The sequence below is a fragment of the Lupinus angustifolius genome, chromosome LG05 (assembly GCF_001865875.1).
Source record: "Lupinus angustifolius cultivar Tanjil chromosome LG05, LupAngTanjil_v1.0, whole genome shotgun sequence".
Lineage (NCBI taxonomy): Eukaryota > Viridiplantae > Streptophyta > Magnoliopsida > Fabales > Fabaceae > Lupinus > Lupinus angustifolius.
In genome coordinates, this window is record NC_032013.1 from 11,740,566 (window position 1) to 11,761,045 (window position 20,480).

Below are 20,480 nucleotides of genomic sequence, written 5' to 3' on the forward strand. Positions count from 1 at the left end.
AAAAAGTATAAGCTTTGTTTCTAACATCTTTGGGGTCCATATGCTTACACTTATTTCTAGAATTTAATACAAACTAAAGTTTTTTATATTGTCAGCAAATCATCCACCATTAATTTGTATTACTTTTATTTGACAGTCACTGATGGTTAATAAATCAATGTTGAATGATTTACTGACAGTATAAAGTTTTTCACAAGTATATTTCAAAACTCCGAAGTCATTTTTTTTTTTGATTTTCCCCCTCCAAAATCCAATTTACAAATAAACCATTAAAACAATGTCCTCAAATGAAAATGACAAAAGTAAGGATTGGAGCATAGACACATTAGGTACCTTATAATCCTCATTTCTAAATCGTTATATAACCTTTTTAATTTGAAAAAGGTCTTTCATTATCGATTTTTCCTTCTCCTTCATAACCCAACTCCCAATTAAATTCTTACATACTATCTCATCACATGAGAGACCATCCAAATCTATAGTTTATGGAAAATTCTGCTACATATTTTATCTTAAAGAACAGCAATCAAAACTTACTCATATCTAACAAGAAATGTTATTGCACCTACTAAATGTAAAGCACAAATTGCAATTTGTGATGTGTGTTGCAAGCAGAAATCAATTTTATCTAATATCACCTTAAATATAATAGGCCAAGAAAAAATGGTGTCTCTTACTCTCTTCTACAAAAATTTAATCTCAATGGGGTAATGCTAAAGTTCCATGCATTACCCCATTTATATCAACCTCCTAAGTTTTTGAAACTACAAATAAAACAGAACATGTATCACTTCAAAAGGAAATAACTTTCACATCATAAGACAAAATTGAGCTTAGAAAATAAAGTTTAAACAATAACAGAACATGTACATAACTTTTCCATTTCATCCAATTTATGCCATGAGAAAAAGAAACATCAAGAAAGCTCAGTAATCACACGTTCACACTTTTCTTCAAGAATCTTCACAGCTTCAGTAAATAGTGCTTCAGGTGGTAAAGCTCCAGTTGATTCAATAGTAACTAGAAGAAACACAAGTGAAAAGTAAAAGGATGTAATATATTTTTAGAACTATTAAGCAGACATTCTTATATAGAATTTAGTTGGAAGTACTATATTGAGGGGGGGAAATTATGCACCGATAGTGTATGAGTTTCATACATTGTTAATGTATTATTCGCATTTCGCCATTCATGTTTTATCATATCGATTCTTCAAAAAAGTAATACAAATGAATAGTAGATGATGTATTGATTTTGTATAAATCTTTAGACTGACGGTGCATAGATATTACACTTTGTACTCTACTATATTATATAGCAGACAATAATTTTTACTGACATTTTTGGGATCAGTAATGTCAGTAAAGAACCAAGAATTTTCTTAAGAAATTAATACTTTTCAACTGACCTACTATAAGAAGTTGGCTACCATGAAACTGGAATATCCGAAAGATGCTGTGTTTTTTGTGTGTTTGAGCAACTTAGAAATTCTAAAAAAGGCAGCTTCGTGTCGGAGACTCTGACCTACAGGGTTCTAGGGAGGATATATGTATGCGGCCTTACCCTCGCAAGCAGAGAGATTGTTTCCAAGATTTGAAACAACCTCAGTATTGCGATGAGACTCACCCTCCAACTTTGAAGCTATAATCAAATGAATTTAAATACTACATTTGACTTACAAATGAAATGATCTTTAACACGGCGTAATGCTACACGATCTTCCCAGTCCTTCCCTCCTCTGATGCATTCCCGACATAGAGTGCAATCTCGCGGGTTTTTAACAGTGGCCCTTCTTTTACCTATGAATAACCAAATCAGCAAATTAAGTACCAATGACATAAGAACTTGAGCACAAACATGTAAATAATCATTGAAAATAACATGTTATGTAAATCGCAATGCCAGCATTGCTTAAAAAGCAATTGCAATTGTGGGACTCGATTATCCCTAACCATCATGGCGTACAATTGGAAGATATAAAAATGTGATGCCAAGAGCACGGACGGACGCAAACTAAATTACCGTATCCAAAATCTTCAATATCAAACACGTTTTGTGGACATTTATTTTTTAGTTCTTCAGCCAGCTCATCCTCAACGTCTTTCAAGAGTACAACCTAGAAAAGAATACAAAGTTGTAAGCTTCTGGCAGTATGCGAGTGTGAGCAGTAGACAACATATACAATATCCCTTACCTCCGGAAGCATCCGATACCAAGCTGTGGCAACTGGGGACCATTTCGCATGTGTCTTACCAATTCCTTTAACGGCATGAACTTCAAGTTCGATTTCCTACAAAAGCATGTGTTTATAGCTACAACGTTTGGTAACAAGTATTGCTTCCAGTCTTCTATGAAAACGTGTAATAACAAATTTGCAAAACCAGATACCTCAAGAGACTTCAATGATAAAATATAGGACTGATATATAAACAGAGGTCAATGAATCTTATCTTAAGTACTAACAAATAAGCCATTAATGATTAAGCACTAAACATTGTTATGATTCTCCAATCTATGATGTTCAGAGAAAAGGGAAGTTAGATAGAACTATAAGCATTTAGAATAACAATTTAAGTGGATGCCTAGAACTATAAGCTTTTAGAACAACACAGTGATGCAACAACCAACACCAACAATGATAACAAGACCTCCAATTTACCATTATAAAGGAGAATAACTCATCTAGCATGATGACGGTTAATTGTGAATTTAGTACACGAGAGATAAGTAATTGTTAGTCTTATGAGATCGGATCTTTTGGTCTCACAAGTAACAAGACAAGCAGATATTCCTAACCATGAAAAGATGGTAGTGAGATGGATAAGGAAACTTGAGGAACGAAGAAGTGCTCATCATTTTGCTACTTTCGATACTATATCCAAATTAAGACTCACAATGGATGACACATAATATGTGAAACAATCCCTTTCCTACTTGGCATCCCAGATGCACACGCACGATGAAAAGCTATGGCTTATATACCTATATCAGTTTCGATATAACCAATATACCCCTCAAGAAAAGCAACATAAAAAGGAGGGTTACCTGTCCAGCTCCAAGTTTAGCTAATATAATATCCGAATATTGTGGACGGGGTGGATTGTCGGAAAATTGAGGAATTGAGTCTTGGCTGCAACTAAAGGATGTTTGTGAACCAGCATTTGGTTTTTTATTTTCACCAAGAAGCTCACTCCCATTAGGTAACCATTTTAGTTCACCTGATTTCACTGTATTTATATTTCAATATAAGAAGACAATAATGGCAGCCATGAGGGTTGGAGTCAAGTTAAAATAGCTAAAAAAAAAATTAGAATCAATCCATTTACCAGTAATACGGGGTTGACCAACTTTATTGGGACATCGAACATGTAGTTTGAAAACAATGGTGTTTTTTTCATTCTTCTCATCTCCCGCATTTTCTGTTCATAAAAAAAGACACAAATAACATTCAACTTTGTTGTGTAAAGGGTGTCCATCAAACAACAAATATAGAATTCCCTTTTATCAAGCAAGAAAAGCCACGTACTAGTAACTAGAACTAAAATTTATTTATAAATTGGTGCAGATATTAGACCTGGATATTCAAAAAGCCTGGGATCAGCATTGATTGGAACTAGGCCCAATCTATGGGCAAGAACTTCATCTTGTATAAGTGAGGTATTGTTTGCAATGTAAACTCTTTCAATAGCCATTGTTGGAACCTAATTTTGTAAAAACCACATCAACTTTTAATTATCCACTAGTACCATTAATATCAACTCAAAGTTAAAATACAGAGGGCAACACATAAAGATGAAAATAAAACAAGTATAAAATAATATACAAAGTCGGAGTAATGTTAGGCCGCAGGTATGCAGAAACGGCTCTACATACCTCCATTCTCCCGGGACTTTTCACAACGTTGTCAAATTGCAATCAATTTAAGATATTTTCGTACTTTTACGAACCTAATATTCCACTACGAAAATGAAAACTGAGATAAAAAACAAGTATTTGTGATTTCAGTAAAGCATCGAAACTTGCTAAATGGGGTGAAAATAAATGCAACCAAAATATTAAAAAGCAAACACAAGATATCGTGAACACAAAGCATGGAGGAAACTTAAAATATCTCACATCAGCTATAAGAATTCGTCGAAACGCATTGGCAAGTGCTGGATCAATACCAATCATATCGAACTCTATGGTCTCTTCAGTGAGCTTATTCACCTCAACTTTAAAGTTTTCACAAAAATTATCCAATCGCAGACTATTATCAACTCCTAATGCTGCATAAGCACCGGAATATTGTATAGTGTCTGTCTGCAAAATTAAACATGTGCAAAATGAGTAACGAATAAAACCCAAATATCACAGCCACAAAACAAAACCCACCAATATTTAAGAGCCTCTTTGTTTCAGCTTTTTGGCTCACAAAAAGGAGATTTTTAATAAGAAATCACCCATGAAACTGTTTGTTTCAGCTTTGTAAATAGTCGAGGTAAAAAATTCATTTTTCTTAATAAGTCTAGCCAAGTACAAAAAATTGCGATGTGCGTAAAAAATATTCAACCAAAAACACCACCATAGAATATTACTAAATCACTTTTTATAAAATCAATTAATATCTTGAAATTCATTTTACTCAAAAATCAAAAATAACAAGCAGGACCATAGGTAGAAACAGAGGAACCCAGTCGAATCAAAAGATGCATACCTACAAAAAAAATCTTCATATTTTTCTTAAAATTACAAACACCCAGTGGCAAAAACTAATGAGTGAATCTTAATATGAACTTAAATGCTCATGCTTTCACAATTGAAAGGTTATAAACTTTGAGAAACTGGGTACTGAAAATTAGAAAGCAATTATTAAACAAAAACAAGTAGAATATAGAGAGATACATGTTGAGGAGCATCGTTGTTGCAGAGAACACGGGTTCTGAGAAGTTCAAGTTTTTCAGGAAGCTTTGATGGAACACTACTCAAATTCATTATATAATCAAGAGCATCACCATTTTTGTACTTATTCTCTTCCATCTTTCAATGGTTTCTTTGGGAATAAAGATGAAGATTGAGAAGAAAGGGTTTTAGGGTTCTAGTTATATAAAGGAATGTGATTAACTGAAAAAAAAATAATGGGCTTTAATATTTCTAGCCCAATCCATTATGAGTTTGATTTTTAGGATTTAATATTTTACAATTTCTTTATACTATTCCATATCCTCGTAATTACGGTTATGGTAGGTAACTAATTCATTTTAGAGGTTATAATAATAAATGTTATTTTCAGGAATTAAATTTTTTATCTTTTAATTTTTTATGGGATAATGTGTTTTATATTACTAGGTAGATCTAAGAGTTTATTGATTAATATTTTAGAATATAGGGCTAATTAAAATGAGAAAATTGGCTTATCCAAATTCTAGTGAGGTGATTCAATTTTTAGACAATATTATTTCTATAAGGTTCCCTTCACTTAGGCTACATTGGTTTGGGTAATATTCGTGGAAATTAAAATTGGAGCAAAAAAAAATTTGGTTGTGTAAATATCAATTTGAGTTCATGATTTTTATTTTTTGAAGCATGTGGGAAGGTGAGATAAGTGTTATCACATAGTATAATTGTATCTAATATTATTACAGAGTATAATATTTATACAATATTGGTATAAAAGTTATACATAATTAATATATCGTTTATCATTTATTATACTATTTTTATTTAAGAGACAGCAGTGAGTAAATATGAATGATGGATTATGCAGTAAAAATATAAAAACTTTTACACTTCCATACATATTTATCTCATTATTGTACCTAATTTTTATTTCTCCTTTAGGAGAGGATATTACATATTGAGTGTAACATTTGTACGGTAAGTATTTATACATTATATACAATTTATTTATATTATATTTTGGAATAATAAATTATGATTAAAAATGAATGATGGATAAATATTATTATATTATATTTCGGAATAATAAGTATTTTTCACCGATCACACACATTAAGTTACATATTTTTTGTAATTCATTCATAGCAAGGCTAGACATTATAAACTTATGATAAACATATCTAAGTTAATATTTTGTTTAGAGTTAAAATGTAACAATTTATGTATATAATTTTTCATTAAGGTTGTTGAAAGTTGTTTTTAATTCCTCACATTATTTTTTACAATATCCTTTTTTTAATGATTGAGCCCAAGTTAGATGACTAATGTTCTAGTCTTAGTGTACAGGCACTTCATATCTGCCGGCGAATATTGTGTGGTACTACATATTCAATTTTTATATATTTCATTTTTTGAATTAAAATGTATTTTTGTGTTCGGTGTACTTTATATTATATTTTTTATGTTTACGATAATGTTTGATTTAATGTGAGATATGTGGTTAATTAATGTATTGGTGGTAGTTCTTAGGATTTATAAAGTTTTTTGTAAAAATTAAATAATATTAAGGGCAATATAGGAAATAAAAATTACACCATGAGGGAAGTTATTTCAAGTTTTGGCTTTATATATAACTAGTATGTTAACATGCACTCTCGTGCCTGTCAACCCATTTTCCTATTGTTTATAATGTATAATTTATATTTATATGCTATAAATATCAAATATAATAATTTATATGCAACAATTTCTTTGAATGTGGTAGTTTTTGAAAAAATAACTAACATGCAGTTTTTTTAAAATTAATTCAAACGGGAGGTTTTAAAAGGTTCTCAAAAAATGTGATTAAAAAGTAATAAATATGATAATTTTTGAAAACTAAATAATAATGTGAATGAAGGGAACATTGTGCATATAGTTTTTTGGTAGAAAATAGAAAATAGTGAGGGTAAAATAGGGAATTATAAATTACACCATGAATAGTTAGTTATTTTATGTTTTTGCTTTAGAAGTTGTATAGAAGTATAGATATAGATAACGTATTTGAATTTTAAATTTAACCTTAATCGTTAACAAAAATAAGTAAAATCAAACGGTGTTTGAAAAATAAGTATAGTGGTACAGTGGTTCAATTGGTAGTTCAGTAATTAAACTGCATGTTGGTTAAATTGGACATACCTATTTATATATATATATATAAACCTATAACAAAAAAATTCAAAGAAGTAGATACTCAAATTTATAATTCATATTTATAATCTATTCAAAATTCACATAAACAAATAACTTTAAGTCTTTAACAAATTCAAAGTATAAATTACAAAACATATATCAATCCAAAAGTATCACTTAACAATCACAAAATATAAATAAATGAGACAAGTTCATAACTCACTCTACAAAACAAATAATTTTGGAGTTTTAACATTTAACATTAAGGAGTCAAAGTTGTCTCATATCGAGATTATATTTTTGCACAAAATCCTATACTCCAAGATTACACAAATGTCATTGAGATTACACACGAATGTTAAGAACCAAAAAGTCTAATCTAAGTATGCATTGGAAGCATGTACATTGAAGTGTTGAAGAAATGTTGGAAAGATGAGTTACTTCTAATGAATTTTTAAGTTTTTTTTTATAAAAAATGTGTGTATAAACCGGCCAGTTTAATCAAATACCAGCCGGTTTAATCAAATACCAGCCGGTTCACCAGTTTTGACCGATTTTGATATTTGGCCGATTCAACATATATACCATATCAGTTAGGGATCCGATTTGCCAATTTTCTGGTCGAACCGACCAGTACGGTACAGTTTTTACATCATTGCTAAAACACATATGACTAAAAACATAGTTAAACATTTAAAGAACAATTAATATTTTTTTCATTAACCATGTAAACCCATAAAGAAGGTTTCACAACATTTGAATTTGAAGTAGCGCGCAATGATAAATTGAACGTGGACCCCACCGAGACACAACAGAAGAAAAAAAACACTCACTACGTCGCCGTTTTGAAAAAACCTCTCCACCAACGTCGTCGTTTCGAGAAAACCTCTCCAATCTACGTCGTCGTTTTATTCTCTCGTGATAGGCACGTGCAAAAGCATCGTTATTATTCTCTTGTGTTTAAAAAAAAGGCTTGGATTCAATTTTGGTTGTGCACAGTGAAGTGAAGAAAAAAAGATGAAGAAACAAGGGCAGCGATCTTCTGCGGCGGGGTTACACCATAACAACAACAACAACAACTACTCTGATAAATTCTTCGACGCTTCGTCCAATAACAACTGGTTTCACTCTTCTTCCAATCCTATTCCTCCTCTTCAGGTTAATTATTTCTTTATTATATTCAAACTTCATTTTCAATTTCAATTTATTATTCTATTTTTTAGTCCTTTGTAGTCTCATTTGATAATTGTAGTTAAATTATTGTGGTCACGGTTGCGGTTACTTTTTTGATAAATATTGAGACAAGTTTGATTGATGTGGTCAAGATGCAGTTGCAGAGACTACCAAAACAAATAATTGCGGTCTCGATTGTAGTGGCAGAGTCAATTTAAAAAAAGTAGTTTATATTTATTTATATATATATAAAAGGACGATAGTGCATGTGTCTCCTATCTAGTGATGTAAACAACTTTATTTTCCTAAGTGAAAAGATTGTTTCCGGTACTTACATATCTATATATAAAATGTAGTCTCTATTTTCGTAAATATTTATTCTGACAGTGCACTCTGTATATAGTATATAATAGAGATTGTGTTTATATTTTTTATGTACATTATTGTATACATATATAGTAGGGATGCAGTGTCTCTAGTGGGGTCTGAGGAGAGTAAACCTGTAACCAGCTTTAACCTCGCAAACGAATAGGATGTTATGATATGTAATTCTTAATGTTTTGTTAATGAACATGATTTATGATAGAGCATTATGGTGTCGTTTGATTCATCTATCCGACCCTACCTAGTGAGATGAAGGTTTGGTTGTTGTATATATAATATGTAATCTGAATATTGTGGCGATGATCTGGTAAGGATATTGTATTGAGGATTGATTTTTGAATTGTGAGTAATCTGATTTTGAGTTTGATTGGAGTATGTTGTGTTTTGTGTTTTGATGGGAGGATTTTCAGGACTATAACTTGTATGGTGGGGGAGGTAGAATGTATAAGAATGTACAGAGGAGCTTCAGTGGAGGAAATGAGTATTACATGGAGCAATCTACGCCGATGAAGAAATACGGTGAAGAAGATTCGCCCAGTGATTTCAGCCCTGGCCTCTTGGATCTCCATTCATTTGATACCGAGCTTCTTCCCGAGGTTACTTACACTTTTACTACATATCTAGAAAAAAACAGTATTTATTGTGAGTTTGGAAAACTGTTTGGAGGGCTCCAAACTGAGTTTTGAATCTTTTAGGAACATGTTTTGCAATTTGTTTTTTGTCAGTTAGGTGTAACTGGGTTTGAAGTAGAAAAGATTTTTCACTTCTACAATTATCAAGACTCGGTTTTTATTTTTAACTAATACTATCATTATAATCCCCTTAGAAAATTGATTATGCATCTAAAAGTCATTTTGATTGGTACTATCCAAATAATATTCATTTTATCAAAATCACTTTTCATTATAAGGTATCCAAACATAAATCAGTTACTTCATATTCCTTTTTAATCCAAATCAAGCATGTAAAACCTAGTTAATCAAAAATCAGGTCTGCGAACATATTCTCAAACACACTCTTAATCATATTCGGTTATGCGTATCTATTGCTTTGCGTATTTGAAATGGAATGCTTGATCTTTCATTTTCACTTTCTAAGTTGACGGACATGCAAAATGTAGCTTATATATTTGTTTGTAATTTACCTATCCTGGTAGATGCCAGTCTCCAATGTATTTGATGCCACCCTCAGTAGAAGCTTGGATGATTCTGAACCTTACATTTATAGCAAACAAACTGGCAGAGCGCTTGCACCTGAAAACACCTCGGATAATATTTCTGCAGACAAAGAGAAATCTAGTGCTGTAGCCAAGATTAAAGTCGTGGTATGTTCTTGTTACTTATATCTCAGTAGTCAGTATACTATTGGTGTTTATTTTTAATTCAAGCATTTGGACTCAATTTCCACTTAAAAATATTTTGCTGACTGATTGCAGTAAACTTTAACCCTTCGCTCAAAAACCGCATTAGCATAATCTGCCGCATTGTATGCATATAATTTTTTCTCAATATTGTAGCATCTGGAAATGAGAATTGAAATTTGTTAACACTTGAATTTTGACTCGTTCTGACTTTGGCATCTTACTTTTTAATGCAGGTTCGCAAAAGACCCCTTAATAAGAAGGAAGCAACAAAGCGTGAGCAAGATATTGTAGATACAGTTTCCAATTATTTAACAGTGCATGAAACTAAACTTAAGGTAAGTGTAATTATTGAAATTTCTGGTTAAAATTTTGTATAATTGTCCCTAACTATGTGAAATGTAACATCAAGCAGTTGTGAATGAAGCTGCAAAGATATTTGATTTCAGAATCGTTCTCTTGTTCTGATATGCATGACTTGAAAACAGCACAGATAATTTGTTTAGGGCTAAAATTTAAAAGGACAAGCAGTGCTCTTAAATGTTCGGAGTGTAAGAGTGTAATACTGTAATTGTCTTCACCATTATTCCTTATATCTTTATATTTTAATAATTGAAGAAGCACTCTAGAAATAGCATAAATGAAGATAATAAGTCATAAAGACTAGTATTTTTAGCACATCTGCTACATATCCAAAACTTATCAGTTATTAATATTTGCTCACTATTTTCTTTCAAGTGCGTATGACAACTTTTTGGTTTGATATTCTAATAAATGTTCTATATTTGATGATTTTAAAATCTAAATGCCTTACAGGTTGACCTAACTCAGTATGTTGAGAAGCATGAATTTGTTTTTGATGCTGTCTTGAATGAAGAAGTTACGAATGATGAGGTAGCTACATTGCAGTTAATATTCAATTGAAAAGAATGAATTAGCAATATATAGCCCCATTGTTGTAACCTTTGTTTATATTGTTCTACATTTTCTTAGGTGTATCGTGAAACAGTGGAGCCTATAGTTCCAATCATCTTTGAGCGCACTAAGGCAACTTGCTTTGCATATGGACAAACAGGTTATAGTGGCCTTTCAAATCTGATTATAACTTGCATCAGGACAAGTCAGATTATGCCTATTTGAAAATGAACTTATCATGTGCCGCTCTTGAATTTTCCAGTTTTTATTTTCATTCTTGAAAGAAAATCATGTTGTCCATGATAGTATCTGATTCTTATATTTTTTTATTCACTTGTTTAAATTACCGCCGTAGATTGGCTTCTTCTTGAGTCATTGATGGTTTGTATTTTAAAATGTGGGTAATGTTCTAAGATACTTCCACATGTTTTTCATCATGTCCACACATTTTTATGTCAAAGAAATAAGGTTGAATTCTATGAAGGTGAATCTTAATTCTTCTGTACATGTTACTTTATTTCATGCCAAAATGACTTTCTTGACTTGCATTATAACTGGTGTGTTTATTCAAGCTATATACTTGGCGAAGTTCTAAATCCCATTTTCTGCTTATGTAGGAAGTGGAAAAACATACACAATGAAGCCACTGCCTCTTAAAGCATCAAGGGACATCTTGAGACTGATGCATCAAACTTACAGGAACCAGGGTTTTCAGTTGTTTGTGAGTTTCTTTGAAATATATGGTGGGAAGCTTTTTGATCTCCTTAACGAACGAAAGTAAGTCATTTCATCCTTCTTGTTTGCACATGTGCTCTCTATTCTTGAGCTGTAATGTCGTACTTCTTCAGAAAACTATGCATGAGGGAGGATGGTAAGCAGCAAGTTTGCATTGTCGGTTTGCAAGAGTACCGAGTATCGGATGTAGAGACCATCAAGGAACTAATTGAGCAAGGTAATGCCACAAGAAGTACTGGCACCACGGGTGCCAATGAGGAATCTTCACGGTCACATGCAATACTTCAGCTTGCTGTCAAGAGGCCAGCTGATGGCAATGTATCCAAGCCTCCCCGTCTCGTTGGCAAGCTCTCCTTCATAGATCTTGCTGGAAGTGAACGTGGAGCAGATACCACAGACAATGACAAACAGACAAGGTATATTGCAAGGAGTCGAAATGGGATATTATGAATGACGTATATTTCTCTATTAACAATATTGTAGATTTTCCCTTAGCTCTTTTAATTAATTTGTTTGGCCGGGCATTCTGAATTATATGATGCAGAATAGAAGGTGCTGAGATCAATAAGAGCTTGCTGGCCCTTAAGGAATGCATAAGAGCTCTCGATAATGACCAGGGACACATCCCATTCAGAGGCAGTAAACTGACCGAAGTTTTGAGGGATTCATTTGTGGGCAATTCCCGCACTGTTATGATATCATGCATATCACCAAGCTCTGGTTCATGTGAACATACTCTCAATACATTAAGATATGCTGACAGGTAACAATGAGTTTTCTACCAGAAAAGAACAATGAATTATTTTGTTGTTAATTATTCCCACTCCTTTAAACCACCCATGCTGTACACAACCATCGAAAGTGTAGGAAACTGAAAATTTATGGTCTTGCTGTGCCTGTTACAAACTTAATGAAAATGCAGGGTTAAAAGCCTTTCAAAAGGGAACAATTCTAAGAAAGATGCTCCATCTTCAAATTTCAACCTTAGAGAATCAACTACCCTACCATTATCTTCGGTTGCTGCATCTGCTTATGGGGATCGAACTGCTGATACTTGGGTTGAAGAAAATGACGGGGATGAATTTAGTCCCCCTGAAGAGTATTATGAACATCCGAAACCATCATTAAATAAAAATGGAAAGATAGAGCTATATGGTGCGGCAGATGACAAGTTGAAGAAACCCAATGGTCAGATCAAATGGAAGGAGCCCCCAAAAGTTGAACCTGTAACCACACGTTTAGACGATGATTTAAATGCCCTCTTACAGGTAAGACACCGTGACTACCAAGAGAATGTTTTTCTTGATACATAGAAAACATACTGTAAAAGCATATATAATAATTTCAGGAAGAAGAAGACCTCGTAAATGCTCACCGGAAACAAGTAGAGGACACCATGAATATTGTCAGAGAGGTATTTAAATTGGATCTAATATTCCTCTCTCATGTCATTTGTTCTTATAAATGTTTGGGACGTATCAAGTATGCAACTGTGTCATGCATAAAACCTTTGAAACTAGTTGGATCAGATGTCTCTAGTTGTGTAGATGGCAACACATAAAATTGCAGGTCACCGAAAACCAGATTTCTCATAAAGTTGCTTTCCTTCCCAACAGTTAGTTTAGTTGGTAGAACTACAGACATGAAACTCACTTTCTTCTTCTTTTCTTTTTCTCTAGATATATAGATTCAGATTTTTACATGCTCTACATGTGCAGGAAATGAACCTCTTGGTTGAAGCAGATCAACCAGGGAATCAGCTTGATGATTATTTAACAAAACTAAATGACATTCTATCTCAGAAGGCTGCTGGAATCATGCAGTTACAAACTCGTTTAGCGCGTTTCGAGGAACGCTTGAAGCAGCATAATGTTATGGTCTCATCTGCTGGTCACTGATTTAAATGAGACTCTGCTTGAGAATTAGATTTTGGTGAAAGTTCAAATGTTTTCCATTTATGAAATTTTATGTATGCTGCTATATATTATTATAATCATGGATGATCCATCACAATTCTCCATAATGGGTTTTCAAAGAAAGTTGAGAATCTTTATATAGGATATTGAAATGCATCATTATATTATTTATTTATATACTCAAACAAGGCAATGCAAATAATAGCAAATAAATTGAGGATGTATTTAATGCAAAATGGATAACTAAATCTTACACCATTTGTAAACACTCCCAAGAACTTTTGTGGGTTTATCTTATATTTAGGTTTCAATCTAGTCATCTAATTAAAAAAACTTTAATTTACTCTTCTATCTTTTGAATGTTTGTCCATGTTAACTTTCCATTATTGTTGCTTGGGATTTTGAAAATTTAGGGTTTAAATTGTGGTTCAGAATTAGAAAGCAAAATAAATAAAGCTAAACATGAAGAACCAAAACATACCCTAGACTACAAAAAGGCATGTTGAGCATGTAGTTCTACATGCCTCACAGAAAGTTCCAACCAAGCATTCCATGTTTCCTTACATTCAACCAAAATATTTCAATTTAATTCAAAGTTATATCCTTCTTTTTATCGGTATTTATCCTTCTCATAATTGACTACTTTTGCCTCGATTCACAATTTATGCTTCAATTTTGATAGTCATTTTTGTGACTCTACCTTCTTTCTTAATAACCTTTGAAGTTTTCTCATCTAACTTACTTTTTTTCACCTTTTCGACTCCTTTTGTATCACCTCTATAAATCTTATTCATCCATTCCAAAATTTACACTCACAAGAGTTAGAAAAACTAAAACCAATCAAATACAATAGAGTAGCAAGCAAAAGTCATCATCTTCCCTATATAGTAAAATGCATAACATATAAAAAATCTTGTTGATCTTTTTATTGATAAAAAGACTCTTGTATCAAAGTATAATGATGATAAATGAATTTAGAAACCTAAATGATTTAAGATATAGTATTATTTTTTATAGTTTCTTTATAATTAATCTTTATTAAAAAATAATAAAATATTCACCCAATAAATACTTAAATTATATGAATTTGTATTTAACAATTCACTAGTTCTCTCAAATTAATAGCTGACAAAACAAAATCACAAAATTCAGAATCACAATGACAGTTTCAGTTACAAACTTCTTTTCCCGCCATTTTCTTCTTCTTCTTCTTCTTCTTCCATTGATTTGAGTGAAAGATGAGAACTTTGACATTGAAAATGGATCAAATTCACATACCCATTTTCAGTTACCACTTTCACCTTTTTGTGTTGTGTCTCTTACTCTCTTTTGATAATCACCTTCACATTTTTCACAATAACAACAACAATACCAATATCTCTTCTCAATTTTACTCATCTTCTTCTATTGTTACCTTAGAAGATTCATTTCACAACTACCCTTTGTTATTCTCTCACAAAAGTCACCGTTTTTATCATCGTCATCATCATCACCATCATTATCGTTCTTTTACTTTTGAGACTAATTCACTTGAATACGATTTCTACCGCGATTCTTGCCCTCGTGCTGAGCACATTGTTCGCGCTGCGATTCGTCAGCTTCATCGCTCTAGACCTAGTTTGGTTCCTGCTATCATTCGTCTTGCTTTTCATGATTGCTTCATACAGGTTCATTTTCTATGATTTTTCTGTTATTGTATTAAAAAAAAGTTTTTTTGTTGTTGTTGCCCTTTGTTCTTGATTTAACTGTGCTTGTTTCTGTGGTTTTGATCACTCTTCTGTGATGTCTTGTAAAAACTTTGATCTGGGTTTTGTTGAATTGTTATTGGTGTTCAAGTTTCAAATGATTTCTCAATGTGCTTGTTGTTGAATTCCCTTTTTGGGTTAACATTTACTGATATCATATGAGTTTTTGTTTCCTAAATGTTCTTGATTTATGGTTTCCATTTCTTATTCTGTGCTTAAGCTTTTGTTTTTTTCTAGTTCTCAGGCATGTTTGGATTCAAATGTAACTAGGGCCTATTAATTTAGGCTTAAATAACAAGTGATTCTACAAATTTATTTTTTGAGAAGCTAAAAATAAAAGCTTCTTAAGAAAAACTGAATTTCACTTTTTTTTCAGCTTCTGTTAGTCTATAAAAACTCAAACAAATGTGCAGAATTGTGAGAAGTGATTTTTTTTATCAAAATAATAATATAATTTCTGTGATAAAAGCTTAACAAATGGCCCCGCTAATTTCTCTTCAACAGTTTCTAGGAGAAATTTGAGTTAGACTTGGTCATGATCTTAAATTGCAGTTGCAGATAGTGAAATAGCACATAATTGCAAGAGAGTAGAATCGTCCTTACTACAATTACAAAGACTATCAAAACTGTAATATTATGATCATAATTGCAGTTACCGACTGAATTTTAAAACCTTCTTCTCAAATACAATTTAACAAGTTTGTTGTTCACTAGTTGTTGCATATTTCTGATTTCACTTTTTTCTATGAATTGCGCGGTTAGTATAATTGGTTTTAACTGAGTTGTGTTGATTTTAATTGGTTTGGTTCAGGGATGTGATGCTTCAGTTTTGTTAGATGCTGATGATTACATTGATTCAGAGAAAGAGTCACCTCCAAATCAAAGTCTCAAAGGTTTTGATGTAATTGAGACCATCAAGTCCAAGCTTGAAGAAGCATGCCCCGGGGTTGTTTCGTGTGCTGATATTCTTGTACTGGCAGCAAGAGACTGTGTAGCTCTGGTAATATATTTTCTCCAGTCTAAAATTCTGTGATTGCGCCTTTGTGCGACTTGTCGGGTGCACGTGATTGATTGCTTCAAAACATGATTTAGAACCGTTATTTCAGGCTGGTGGTCCATTTTATCCGTTAAACACAGGCAGGAGAGATGGTTCCAACTCGTTCTCTGACATTGCAACCTTCGAGCTTCCTTCACCGTACGGTGATTTATCAGAAACCATTGCATCCTTCAAAACAAGGGGGTTCAATGAAAGAGAGATGGTCACTCTCCTAGGTTAATTTCTACTTATTCTTTCACCTTACTCTTTATACTCGTGTGAAACAAAGCCTTTGGTCTTATATTGTGTTCAAATTTGATGCTACTGAGGCAGCTGATACATGACGACTCTTCCCTCTAAGTTCAACACTCGGCACAAGAAATTGTGAATTTCAGTTCCTAAATTATTTGTTTGCCTTTGTGAATTTAACCTGAAACATATATAGAATAGGTTAAAATGTGCATAATATATGTTTATTTTTTCGGTGTACAAAGTGTTCTGATATGTCTTTGGTTTCTGCTATTTGGTCCTTCTGCAATTTTTCCATTATGAATTGATGATTTAGTCTGTTCCTTTTCTCCTTTCAGGTTCCCACAGCATTGGGGTAATCCACTGCAAATTCTTCCAAGACCGTCTCTATAACTTCACTGGAACTAATGAACCTGACCCTTCTCTAGATACTGAATTTCTGAAGCTACTAAGATCAACATGCAATCACACTAATGCATTGTCCTCTTCAGCATTAGGACACAGTTCCCATGGCTCACCTTCATCCCTGGTTGAAGAGCCAGGAGTGGATATGGACTTTGAGCAAACTCGACTGGATTTTGGGACGGTATACTACCATAGCCTGTTGCAAGGTAGAGGAGTCCTCTATGCTGATCAGCAGCTAACGAAAGGGAAAGCGACCAAAAAATGGATTAAAGCGTATGCATATGATCCTACTTTGTTCCATAGAGATTTCGCCCTGGCAATGATGAAACTATCAGATCTTCGTGTCTTGACATTTCCTATGGGCCAGATTCGGCGCAAGTGTTCAAAGATCGCATGATGGTTTTGCTAAGAAGGGATACTATTACTTTCTCACAATTCCCAACCCCTCTTATGTTTGTATGCATTACATTTTAATTGCCAACTATAAGTCTGAAGTAGTTAAAAAATTTATAGCACTTTTTGAGGAAAAAACTGAAGATTTAAAAGTGCAAGATGGAAAGTTTGGCCGACAAGAGTTGGAGATTCTTGTATTGTAAGAGATCATTATCGATGAATGAACAATATGGATTCGATTCAAGCAATAACCAGAAAGTAATAAAATAAGAAAAAAGCTCTAAATAGTAGGAATCAAACCAAATGAACTCAATCATACAGCACACTGGACAAAGGAAAATAAGAGGCACAAAATAGTGAAATAAAACAGATTTTATTTACACTAGGGCAGTCTTTGCATTGTGATTATCTTATCTACCTCCATGCTGAACTGAGTGAAGTCTTTTCGTCGAGGGTTTGATCTTGACCGAGGGCTGTGGAGCAGAGAACTCTGAGTGCATATCCACAAAAAACTTGTCGACAATATCTAAATAGACCGGGCTTTTAAGGCAAGAATAGTAGTGGAGTGCCTCTTCTATGTCTAGTACATGCTCAAGATCACCCTCAGCATCTATCATATCCAGGTCCTTCATCTTTTGTGCTAGAACATGAGTTTCCTTTTTCATGTTTTTTGAACTTAAATCCTCCCCGTTTCCTAGTTTCGATGGCCCGACCTTGTTCTTCTTCTCTTCCGCTTTGTCATCGTGAATGTTCTTTTGTGAACTTTGTTTGGGAAAACTCATGAAGCTTCCACTACATGCCGCATCTTCCACTGCTGGCTCTTTTGATTTGGACATGTCATTGTTACCGAACGTCTTTGCTATGCTCAGATCAGACTGCAAGTGATCGTAAAAGTCGTTGTATAATTGGCCATTTGTATAAGTTCTTGCATTGCCACTTCTACAATGGAATGGATTGAAGGAAAGAGATCTTGGAAGTCTTTGGTACCCTCCAAAGAAGAAAGACCTGAAAGTTTTCAGCCTTTTGTGAATGAAAACTTTGGTCTTGTGAATGGTTCCTCTTAGCATCATTTGTGGTTCTTCAATGAATGATGGCCTAGGCTTTCTGCAAGAAGCTTTGTCTTCAAGAGTTTGCATAGTTTGATCTTATGTAGTTCTTGTGTAATATTTGATTTTGTCTTGATTCAGATTCACAAAAAGAAACACCTGCAGATGGTAACTAGTTTCTTAACATTACCAAAAGACAAAAGAAATGTACTCAAAGCAGTACTTTTATAACAGAACTGAATCGGACCGGCTGATTGAACCGTGAATTGGTCATATTTTTTTCGGTTCAAGTAACTTTCATTTCATCCATTGTTCAAACAAATAACATAGTTGATTGAACCAATTGAACCATAACTCGGAGGTCTCATCAGTTAAATTTCCGGTTCGGTTTTTGAAACAATACTACGAGGAGTTGTATTTACTCTTACCCTTCCTTTAGTCTACGACATCCCATGTTCCGCTTCCCTTTCAAACCCTCTCCCAAACCTTAAAGCTCAAAGGTGGCTACCCTATCATAATAAATATCTGAGAGTACTAAAGCATTTTTGGTGTCCTAGACCTTATATAGATTTTGTATGCTGATATGGGTTAATGATACTTGAAGAAATGATTTGAGGACTTTGGTGCCTAGTTTATAACTAATGTTAATGTATTGTTTTCACCAAAACAAGAAATTGTTTGCCATGGCTACAATTTTAGTCCATTTGGCATTACACTTATTAATGCACCTCCAATGCTGATTCAGTCAATGCTTTCAAAAGAAAATTCAGCATGGGATCACAAAATAATTAATATTACACATGCTATCATTCCAAACAATGATAAGTTTTTTGGTACTACTAAGGGTATCCCCTCACCTTTTTGGGTAAGGAACTAATCTTTTTCGGAGTGCGTGACTGTCCCTCCCAACAAGTATCACATTCAGGAATCGAGCTTTTGTAAGGAAGAGATGCATGGTCCCCCTTTTGTAGTTAAGTTGCCAGAGATGAGAGCATTTCATTTCATGCACTTAGGTCACTATCAGACAGTTGCCACTGTTTTAACAGTAATGCTTAATGCTTGATGCACACATCTAAGAATGACATATCCTACACATATGATGTGTCTGAATCATAGTTGAAATACGCAAAAAAATCAGATGGTAAAAACTTATATGGGTGATGTGTATACAAGTGTCACTTGCATTACTTGAATACTTGCATTTTAATTTCTCAGAGGTAAGGGTGCTTTCTTGTGAGTTGTGACCTGAAAGTCACAAGTACAAATCCGAAAAAACAATCAACCTACTTACAAACTAAAGTTGCGTATATTTACCCTCCTTATGCATAATCGGATATGTGTTTCATGCATTGGGATAAAGCAACTATACTCAGCAATTCTTAGTTTCTTGTAAAACTATTTGCTTTGTAAGGAGATCTACTGAACTCTATGGCAACTGACATGAATTGCTAAAACTGCATATCTCATTCATGAGGAATCCCATTAGATATTTTTTTTGTACTATCAAGGGCATCCCCTCATCCTATGAGTAATGAACTAATTTCTTTCAGGGTGTGTGGATCCTATCCTAACAAATGTCGTTCCTAAGAATCGAATCATTGATCTTTTGGTCATTCTAGGAATCTAATAACCTTTATACAACTAGACTAACTCGTTGGTTTTCAAAATTGACATTAAAATGAAATATGTGTAGTTGTTGATGAATTATGTCAAGGAACAGTCATATATTACTTGTTTTTAAATATCTGACACCATATTACTTGGCCTTGAATAGCATTCTGTCACAAGTGATGCTCAGATAATAACTAAATTAATCTGCATATTGAAGGACATAAATTCTGTCATCATTAAATAGGGTGTTCAGTGTTTATGATGATACATTAATGGGTCATAAATTGGGGTAGTAAATGGCTATGAGGCTATAAACCACAAGTGATGCTCAAAATCAAAATAACCTGTTCTACTACATACACATACTCACATTGCTGGCAAAGACTGTCAAAAGTTTTTATCTGGGGCAGTAGGATCATCATCATGGGGCAGAAAATATATATAAATATATATATATATGTA

General features: G+C 33.3%; 4 protein-coding genes across 5 annotated transcripts; 2 read left to right on the forward strand and 2 right to left on the reverse strand.

Moving 5' to 3' along the window:
- Positions 770-5,058, reverse strand: LOC109347815 (DNA-directed RNA polymerases I and III subunit RPAC1). The gene is made up of 9 exons (XM_019587887.1): positions 4,885-5,058; positions 4,117-4,302; positions 3,575-3,701; positions 3,327-3,419; positions 3,046-3,227; positions 2,195-2,290; positions 2,023-2,116; positions 1,680-1,799; positions 770-1,020 (listed from the first exon to the last, which is right to left on the reverse strand). The coding sequence occupies exons 1-9, from the start codon at positions 5,017-5,019 to the stop codon at positions 917-919; spliced, it is 1,137 nt and encodes a 378-aa protein (XP_019443432.1). The 5' UTR covers positions 5,020-5,058; the 3' UTR covers positions 770-916.
- On the forward strand, positions 8,039-13,674 carry LOC109347814 (kinesin-like protein KIN-13B). Its single transcript, XM_019587886.1, has 12 exons — positions 8,039-8,208; positions 9,018-9,203; positions 9,764-9,931; positions 10,204-10,305; positions 10,784-10,861; positions 10,961-11,042; positions 11,500-11,659; positions 11,731-12,033; positions 12,162-12,380; positions 12,540-12,885; positions 12,966-13,031; positions 13,336-13,674. The coding sequence occupies exons 1-12, from the start codon at positions 8,068-8,070 to the stop codon at positions 13,513-13,515; spliced, it is 2,031 nt and encodes a 676-aa protein (XP_019443431.1). The 5' UTR covers positions 8,039-8,067; the 3' UTR covers positions 13,516-13,674.
- Positions 14,695-17,519, forward strand: LOC109347818 (putative Peroxidase 48). The gene is made up of 4 exons (XM_019587889.1): positions 14,695-15,200; positions 16,090-16,278; positions 16,385-16,550; positions 16,902-17,519. Exons 1-4 carry the CDS (start codon positions 14,772-14,774, stop codon positions 17,363-17,365), a joined length of 1,248 nt encoding a protein of 415 aa, XP_019443434.1. The 5' UTR covers positions 14,695-14,771; the 3' UTR covers positions 17,366-17,519.
- Positions 17,600-19,085, reverse strand: LOC109347819. Of its 2 annotated transcripts, none has more exons than XM_019587891.1 (2): positions 18,893-19,085; positions 17,600-18,564 (listed from the first exon to the last, which is right to left on the reverse strand). In XM_019587891.1, exon 2 carries the CDS (start codon positions 18,495-18,497, stop codon positions 17,772-17,774), a length of 726 nt encoding a protein of 241 aa, XP_019443436.1. In that variant the 5' UTR covers positions 18,498-18,564; positions 18,893-19,085; the 3' UTR covers positions 17,600-17,771. The 2 variants fall into 2 exon arrangements, with proteins under 2 accessions (XP_019443436.1, XP_019443435.1); XM_019587890.1 differs by having other exon boundaries at positions 17,600-18,566; positions 18,836-19,085.